The sequence below is a fragment of the Gavialis gangeticus genome, unplaced genomic scaffold, assembly GCF_001723915.1.
Source record: "Gavialis gangeticus isolate Ggan-Ray unplaced genomic scaffold, GavGan_comp1, whole genome shotgun sequence".
Lineage (NCBI taxonomy): Eukaryota > Metazoa > Chordata > Crocodylia > Gavialidae > Gavialis > Gavialis gangeticus.
Window position 1 is genome coordinate 17,920,903 of NW_017728993.1, and position 9,258 is coordinate 17,930,160.

General features: G+C 35.6%; 1 protein-coding gene across 2 annotated transcripts in view; it reads left to right on the top strand.

Annotated features, from left to right (window-relative positions):
* Window positions 1-9,258, top strand: part of EPS15 (epidermal growth factor receptor pathway substrate 15) — a 162,338-nt gene that overhangs the window by 38,691 nt on the left and 114,389 nt on the right. For both annotated transcript variants that reach the window (XM_019501322.1, XM_019501323.1), the window contains exons 4-8: window positions 2,043-2,090; window positions 3,579-3,674; window positions 4,417-4,482; window positions 5,367-5,492; window positions 6,214-6,273. In XM_019501322.1, coding sequence (XP_019356867.1) covers window positions 2,043-2,090; window positions 3,579-3,674; window positions 4,417-4,482; window positions 5,367-5,492; window positions 6,214-6,273 — 396 coding nt within the window. The remainder of the gene's footprint in view (window positions 1-2,042; window positions 2,091-3,578; window positions 3,675-4,416; window positions 4,483-5,366; window positions 5,493-6,213; window positions 6,274-9,258) is intronic.

Sequence of the window (9,258 nt, forward strand, 5' to 3'; positions counted from 1 at the left end):
TTTCAGCCATTTTGAAACTGGTTTATATGCACTGAACTTCTGTTCTGTTACAGGTTTAAACCAGTTTCTGATCACTTAAACCAATTTGTATGTAACTTCTGTCCCTAGCCCAGAAGTTCAGTGCACATAAGCCACTTTCAAAATAGTTGAAATTGGTTTAAGATAAACCTGGATGGGCGTGGTATCAGATGTAATTGATTTAGGTTAAATCAGTTTATTGAACTTCTGTTGCAGATACACCCTGTATTCAAGTTCACGCAGAGACCCCCATCATCCCAGGATGCTTGGCACCACCCCGTGAACCCCTCTTGCGGGGTGGGCAGGCTAGCCATGGCCCAAGCAGTCTGCTCCAGCCAAGTGGGGAGGCGTGCTCTAGTATTTCCCAGCTTCTGGGCCTGGGCCACTTCAAGGATGGGGCTGTGTTTCCAGATTCAAAAGTGAATATCTGTTCACTTCCTTATTGGTTCGATCTATGCAGATTAGACTAACCTGTGAAGAATGGGATTGATTCAGTCTCAGGCTTTTTGAGTGTGTTTAGCATTAAAGTGCTACTCTGCCTATTCATGGCCTAAGCCTCATAATATTTTTTGCATTTGATGAAGGGAGGTCTGGCTCACAAAAGTTTAGGCTTCTCTGATTCAGTTAATCTATAAACTGCATCTCTACCCTGCCTAACTCCTTTAGCAGATATACAACATTGCATCTACTGCTCAAGTAATAGCAGGACTGAGGCTTGAGCCTGCAAGATTCTAAGCACTCCTGTAGGTCATTGAGAAGTGCAGAGTAATCTTGACCTCAAATATCCCATAGACATGTAGCCAGGAAGTAACCAAGCCCATTGCTATAAATGGCTAGGAAATAGTAGGAAACTTTGTTAATACAGTGAGCAGATACATTTGTATACCTACCCTGTTTTTATATTCTTAGTAATAAACCTATGTGCTTAGTTTTGATTTTCTAGATAATTTTTGTGCGGCTACTTCAATTATAACATTACTTTGTATAAAATAACCCTAGTCTGTAATAAAAATTCAGTATAGTGTGTTTAGTGCCATAGTACATGAAGGAGATTAAGCAGTGCCCTTAAATCTAGTTTCTGTAGTATTGACAAACAAATTTATAATTAGCTTAAAATACTATCACATGATACACTAAATTAATTAAGCCATATTTGAATGACAGTATCTTTCTTATAATATACTGAATTTATAATACTAAATCCTGTTGTGTATTTCTTTGTTTTTCTGATGGTATTCCTAACTTTGATTTCTTGCCTTGATCTTTCATGTTTGACAGCAGCAAAAGCAACTTAAGAATGAGTTCAGGTCTGGAGAAATATCTGGAGAAATAAGTAACAAAGTTCCTGGATCCCAAGCTAAATTTTAATCATTAGAGACTATAATGGCTGGCTGTAGGAGAACTTTCTATGACAGTATCATCATAGAAAGTTCTAAAGCCTGTTATTATAGACTCTAACAATTAAAATATTGTGAACTCCGTTCCTGTATTACTGAGATACCCAAAGGGCTCTTTAACCCTGAAACGCTCATCTTGTGCACTGTTAAATTCAAAATGTAATGATATATTATTGGAATCTGTTTTCTCTTTGTCAAAGGATCAGAGATCATTGGGCCTGATTGACAGATTTTATGGGAAGTGTAAAGTGCAAGCTGCTGAATGAGTATGAGTTAAAATATAAAGAACTGGACCAGTTTCGTCTGAACAGAAAAGAGAATTTGGCCTACTGTCTGCCTTGCTTGCTTGGTGCATGTTGGCAATTTGACAAATTATGTTACCTAATGGATTCAAATTGCATTACCCTTCACGTCTATTTTTCAGTTTATGTAATGCTTAGTTATATAAAATAGTATTTAAATAATGGCAACAAAAATTATAATTGCTGGCATAAAAGGTTTGGAATTAAAATTCATATGAGGATTCCATTCCCTACACAAGTGGGACAAGGATTGGGCAAGTCACAGATTTTCAGACAATGTTATCTGATTCTTACTTTGAAATGCGTTCTGTCATTTTAATCTTAGATTTGGGATTTAGCTGATCAAGATGGCAAAGGTATCCTGAACAAACAGGTAAGAGTCTTAACTGTAAGGGAATGTATTTGATGGGTTAAAAAATGTATATATATGAAGCATAAGCAAGATTAACAAATAAAGGAAGAAAAAAATAAGAGTGGAATATTCTGTAGGTTTTTGTTTTTTTTTTTTCAATAAAAAACTCTGTTTCCAGTTTAAATGTCATCCACAATAAAAATAAAAAACAACCCCCCCCCAATCAAAATTTGCCTATATTTTGGTAAAATTCTGCTATCTTTAGTTCCTTTCTGGGCTGAATACAACTTTACAGTATAATAAACTGAAAATTGTTGCTATATTTGGAATAATTTAAGAACCTTTTATGAGGCCCATTAACCTGTTTTCTGGTCCTTCTTGAACAATATTTGCAGAACTGTAAATTTCAGTGGCTTTATTTTTCTATTTAAATTCCTGTCAGCTATTTTTTTTCAAATTCCAGATCAGTAAGGTGTTCAGTGTTTGAAAAAGAGTCTTAATCGTGGATGGCTTTGTGTAGCCATTGCCAAGATTAGTCAATCAGATGTGCAGTTTATCTTGCATTCCACCAAAATAGCCAAAACTCTGCTTTAAACCATCAAAAAGGAAGCTGCCTAATCCCATGATGATGGCAGCTCTTCCTTTTTCTAGCTACGAAATAATACTAAAAATAACAAAGGTATATTAAATACTTCCTAGTTTTTTCCCCAAATAGGTGCTTGCTTTACTTTTGATGCAGTCTTAATTACTTGTCTGCCATGAGAAGACAGTAAAGCTTTATGGTGACTTGAGAAGGGGAAAACAAACATACACTCCTTTTTTTCCTTCTTATGATATAAAATGATCTTAAATGTCCCAAAAAATGATGATGGGTTTTTTGTATTTTACAGTGGAAATAATTATTGATTTTCCCACCTTATCTGGAGAACTCTAGGTTGAGAAGATGCAAAGCCCATTCCCTTTCATTTAAAGTGCCCACATATGTGGGAGTCCAAGAAATATCTGGAAAGATGACATTTGATTCAATGATAAATTAAAGGCAACCAGAAGAGAATTCTTCCTGTTTTACATGCCTGCAATACAGAGAAGCCAAAAAGTGGCATGCCATTTTTTTTTCCTTTGCAAGCCATCTTTTTCTGAAGACTGCTTCCAAAATGCCCCTTTGTCATTTCACTGGATAAAAACAGAACTTTTTACTTGCTGTTCTGGTAAATATTTTGCTAGACATTTCAGTTTTTTAAGATTTACTAGACTTGCTACTGCATAATGCCTTAAATTATCGACTTGTGATTGTTACTTCTAATTTGCTGCTGTAAGTCATTTGAGCATAGCAATGGCTTAAGAAAGTGTATTAACATAACATATACTGTTAAAAAAACAAATCTTTTGCGTTAAAATAATAGTAGGTGTGTCAAGGCTAGAAGAACTGAAAGCTAATTTCAAGCTTTTTTCTGAACTTAATTTACTTTAGTATAATAAATCCTTTAAATGTTTTATTTTCCTCCATAGGAATTTTTTGTGGCTTTGCGACTTGTGGCCTGTGCACAGAATGGATTGGATGTTTCCCTGAGTAGTCTTAAATTGCCTGTTCCTCCACCTAGATTTGTAAGATTCTTTAAACAACATCAACTCATTAACTTAAGTACTTTTACAAATGGGTAGGTTTAGTGTTTGCTATGAGCATCTTTATGGAGTAAATCTTAGTGATATTTAAAATAAATGAGAAGAAATGAAGGCGATGTGAAACTGAGTACATTTTGTCTCATTTCACTAGAAGCTTGGGCTAAAAAATGTTTAGTCCTAGTAATGTCTGTTGCATAGTTGATTTCTTACTTAAACGCAACAAAATCGTGCCCAAATTCTGGAATAGCTGTGAAGCTGTAGGCAAGGGTTAAATTTTACTTGGAGGACTTCATGGGGAATCTTCCATGGTACTCCTTCAAGCTGCATACAGCTGTGGTACTATTTTTCCTTGATTTCCCTTAGCATTCAGTATCCCCCCAGTTACAGAGTGGTATTCACACAACTTAAAACGCACAGTGTGATAACCAGATTTTACTGTTTGTTGGTTTGCTTTCTTGGAGTTGTTGGAAATGGAAGCGACTGTAACAGTGTGTGTCCTTTGCTGGTAATAAAGCTGTAGCTATATTTAAGGTTTACTGAGAGTAGAACAAATATGCCGCTTTGAATTTCTCACCCTACGTTGTTGGATCTTTTCTCATGGCATAATTAACTAAATTGTGACTGTAGATATGGGCAATAAAATTGCTCAGATGAAAGGAAAGCTATCTTGCCAAGAAGTTTTTTACATCTAAGTTGGACATATTTTTGTTCTGTTTTCCATTAGAGTGATACAAGCAGTCCATTGCTGATCAGTGGAACAGCATCAGCTGATGTCCCTTGGGCTGTCAAGGTAAGCTAAAAGGTGTCAAAGATTGGTATGTGGTCTGGTCACCATTTTATTTATTTATTCTGTAAAAATAAATAGAAAATCTAAATTTGAACGTATGTAATGACTAGTATAGCTTATTTCAAATCCTCAAGTATAATATTACAGATACTGGATTGCCTTCTAACTATGATAACCGCCTTTTGTGTTAGCTGTATTGAGCCATTAAAATTATTTGAAACAGTTTTATTTGTGGACTTCATGAACCTGATGCATCTTGGAATCTGGTTATATATTGCAAATGGGAAAGTTCTTGGTGGAAAAACTATTAGCAAGCTTTTCAACTTAATTGAAAATTGATACACCAAACAATTCTCAGTTTCTTCTGAGTTTTGTTTGGTTAACCTTTGCTGGGCTGTTGCATTTAATCTAGAAGTCACTGAGTGAATAAATAATCTATTTTTAGTTACTACACAGGTTTATAAGAGACTATAACATTTTATAAAGAAGGCTAAGGTTACAAAACTAAGTACTCTAAGCAGGAAATGGTGATACAATTTTTCTTAGTCCCTTTGGGCCTATGCTTTACAATAGGGTAGAATAATATGATCAAGTAAGACTTCTGACTTGCATCCACTTACGGCATGTTTTTAAAAGCCTTGCTTAAAGCCAGTTTAAGTTATTTGAAAGCATAGTTGATTCCCATAGATTTTGGATCAATCCTTATTTGAATTACTTGAGAGGAAATATTTAAAAACATATGAGATGGTAAATTCCTTGTGACAGGAGCTGTCATATAGCCTTTGAATACTCATTTTTAAAACACCAATTCTGAAATATCTGTCATTTCTTAGGTTCTGTGTTTTAAGTATTTCCATTAGCAGTATTTCTCTCTTTTCTATTCTCAGTTGGAAGACAAGGCCAAGTATGACGCTATTTTTGACAGTCTGAATCCTGTAAATGGATTGTTATCGGGTGAGAAGGTGAAACCTGTACTGCTAAACTCCAAACTACCAGTGGACATACTAGGAAGAGTAAGCCTATCTCTAACTAGATTTAGTAGGCTATTGATGTGGTTTATGCATTATTACTAACAATAATAGTACTAATTACAACTATGTTAATTTATTCAGATTTAAGATTTTTTTTGTTAACAGAAATGGCTACTTAATACAATTCAAAATGGCCACATTTTAGTTTTACTGAATAGCATATATGTAAAATATAAGTTTGGTATCATGACTAGTTTTACTAAGAGGTTAGATTATAGATTTGTTTCGAATGGTTTGGATAGGGATGATCCTAGAGGTCTTGATGACCCTAGACTTGATGACCCTACAGGTCCCTTCCAGCCCTACTTCTCTGATTCTAGTGAATAAACCAAAACTGGCAGTAAAACATTTTGTTTCAAAGGTTATGTTTAAAAGTAATCTGTGAAATTAGTATATTAATCTCCCTTTTTAATATGTTGAATCTTTGTGTTTTGGTCTAATTTAACATTGACATAGAACATTTATCTTGCTCTTTTCTCTTCAGAAAAGTTACCTATCTTGATGAAAACACACATTGCAGGCTAAAAAATAGTTCCTTGAATGCATAAAGGCCAAGAAATAATAGTGCGGGGGGGAGGGGAGTGTTTTTTTTAAATCCAAGACCAGATAGGAGGTTTTTGTTCCCTTTGTTTGGTAGAGTGCATATGAAGGCAGAGGAATAACAATGTATGCAAATATCCATTTATTTTGTTTTTCTCGTAAGGTTTGGGAGCTAAGTGATATTGACCATGATGGAATGCTGGATCGAGATGAGTTTGCAGTTGTAAGTACATCATTCCATTGAGTTTGAGTTCTGGCAACCTGATAAAAGAAAAAAATCTAAAAATGTGAAGCTCTGAATGTTGCTTTTGAACATAAACCTGTTTTGCTATCTTTACTGGTACTCATTATCTTAGCACGGACTGTGGTATTCATATATATTCCCTATTAGATTTCATAGCCTGTACTATTTATTGTCTTTCATTGTTCCACCTACCATAGGTAGCGTCTCCCAATTTAAAAAGTGTTGGTTTTTTTGTTGTTGACAAAATGTGGTGTTAAAGTTTTTAATTATTTTGAGGCACTGAGTTATAGCCGTCAATCTAAAGTACTTAAAAATTAATTAAAATGGAATTTCTTTTTTTCAGAAACAAGATCTTTCTTTTTATTATAGCATAACATAGTATCTGACAAACTACATTGTTGTCTACAAAACCTTGTACCTTTCTGAACCGATTAGGCTATAAGGTGCCACCCAACCCTAAGCTGTACCTTATCACGCGAGACTGTTTTTTAAGGGTTCTTCAAATATTCTTTTTTGAAGGCCATCTTGTGCCTGTGGGGTTTAAGCTAAGCTTCCCTTTGGGTAGAGACATTTTGAGCAAAATTGCTGTTGCCTCTTGTGGAAGGTGTTTTGTCTTGTAACAATGGTTTTTCTTGTTTGCTTTTTTCTAGTTTTGTTGGCAAAAGTAATTTTATGTACATCTTTATATGTATTATACCTATCATCAAGCACTCTTTAGAAGCTCTTATTAAACATTAGTGTTCTAACTTTTGTCCCTGTAGGGTTTTACATTTGGTAAAGAATGAAGTAACGAGTTACTTGAAATAAAGTATGGTAGGATCCAGGAGCTTTCAATTTGCTAGTAACTGCAGAATAGGATAAAAAGAAAAGTATAAAAAAAGCACAAAGAGTCAAGGTTTTGTGTAATTTGTTAGTCATCTTCCCCTGTTATAGTGCCCATCTTTGGTTCAGTTCAAGATATTTTAGTCTACGATATATAATACATTATCTTAAGTTGGGATAGATCAAAACTGATGTATAAAATGGAGCAGGCATTCAGTGGCTTTAATTTGAGGGTGAAAAAGAAAGCAAACATTTGTATTTTTTCACTGATGTTGTCAAGGGTTTGTGTTCAGCAGTTTAGGAAAAGCAGAGAGAAAGGAATTATATAAGTAGGGTGGAGAGAAAATTACTTTTCAGTTGAAGTATATCGTTTTAGTAGTATAAGTTTAAAAATGTTGGTACGGTAAAACTCATCCCACTGTATAAAATAAGGTTAGCTTTCAGCAAAGAAAATTTAAATGTCTGACTGGCCTTTAATTTGGGTTTCCAGAAATTGTTTAAACTATTATTACTCTTCAAATATAAGGGCTTTTTCCCACCTCGTCAAACTAAAAAAGTTACTAGAAAAACACTGCCTTTCCACCTCATTCACTATCAGTACTGAAGGTGGTGTTCAAACTCTCATGTACACTTTTAAGTATCAGTACTGAATCTTAAGGGGATAGATATAGGAGTGCTTTTCTGGAAGGTAGAGGGGCCCACAAAGTACTCCTTTTTTTATTGTTCCAGTGAATGCATCTGCGCCGTTACATGCTTTAAATTAATCTAATGCCAGCACTTCAAATATTTAGTAATTCATGTTAATTTATGGACTTGGTTTTACTTTTTAAGATGCCAAGATTTAAACCACAATGATTAAATTACTTGAATAGTAGAGTGAAAAATAGAACAACTAGGTGGAATTTTTCCTGGGGGACCAATAAATATGAAAAAATGTCAAAATATTTAGACTTGTCCTGGACTTTAAATGTTTGAACCATTTCCTTTTATATGCACAGGTGCAAGTGGCAGTTATGAGTCAGAAATAGCCAGGGAGGTTGTCCACTAACCAAACAAAAGACAAACTAAAATTTAATCTTAAGAGGCATTAAGTGGAATTCAGAGGAGGACAAATGGTTAAATATGGCAGGGCAGAGAAAAGAAGATAAGCTGCATTTTGAGAGATCTTGGAGAAAATTACCTTTACAGGGTGTTACCAGATCAGGATTTCTTATCTGTTCTCAAATGCTTGTTTTCAGGAAAAGAGAGGACAGTTTTGGGGTTTGAGTTTTTAGGAGAGAGATGTGCTGTTTTGTCTTTGTGATACTTTCCCTGTACAGTTGAGAGGCAAAAGAAATCACAGTTGCACCCTTCTTGATTAACTTTCCGAAGCAGTTTTGTCTTGTGTTTTTAAATACATGTCCAGTAGAAATATTGAAAAAGAAGGTTATGCTTGATTATTTTTGTTGAGGTACTCCTCTACTAATGTCTAAGCCTAGGTACAGACATTAATGTGGTAAGGCTGCCCTCTCCCAGTTCCTGGTGCAACAGGAAGCCGTGAGCGGCTCTGAGCTGCAGCCTTCAAAAAGCTGGAGTGGGCTGGCAGCTGGGGAAATGGAGACTCCTGTTGCGTGCCCTCCACCCCCACAAGACCCCAGCTTGCAAACTGCAGGGGGCTTGTGTGGCAGGGGGCTCCATTCCTCCACCTGCCTCGGTTCCCACTACGGTGAAAAGCTGGGCAGTTCTGAGCTGCAAGCCGAAGCCCAAGAGCTTTATTCATTAATGAATTTATCCTTGCACCATCACTGTGATTTGTAGAAGTGTGTGATTATTTCTGTTTCAGATATGAAAGCACAGGGATGGTGACTTGTCTCACAGATCACACAGGAAACCTGTGTTTGACCAGAGTCTGGAGTCTTTGACCCAATCCAATATTTTAATCTTAAGACCACCTTTCCTCTCTTTTAAGTAAGTTGTTGCTACCCTGCATCGCTTCCAAAAACTGAGGAAAGAAATTAGCTGCTGAGTTGCTTATCTGTCTGTGAAGTGATATAGGGACTATAAACATATGCATAAGTTGTCAAGAGAGGAGAGGCATAAAAGGCCAAGGTCAAGAAGGCAGGAAAAACTGACAGACAACTTTTTTGTGAAACACTAGCTACC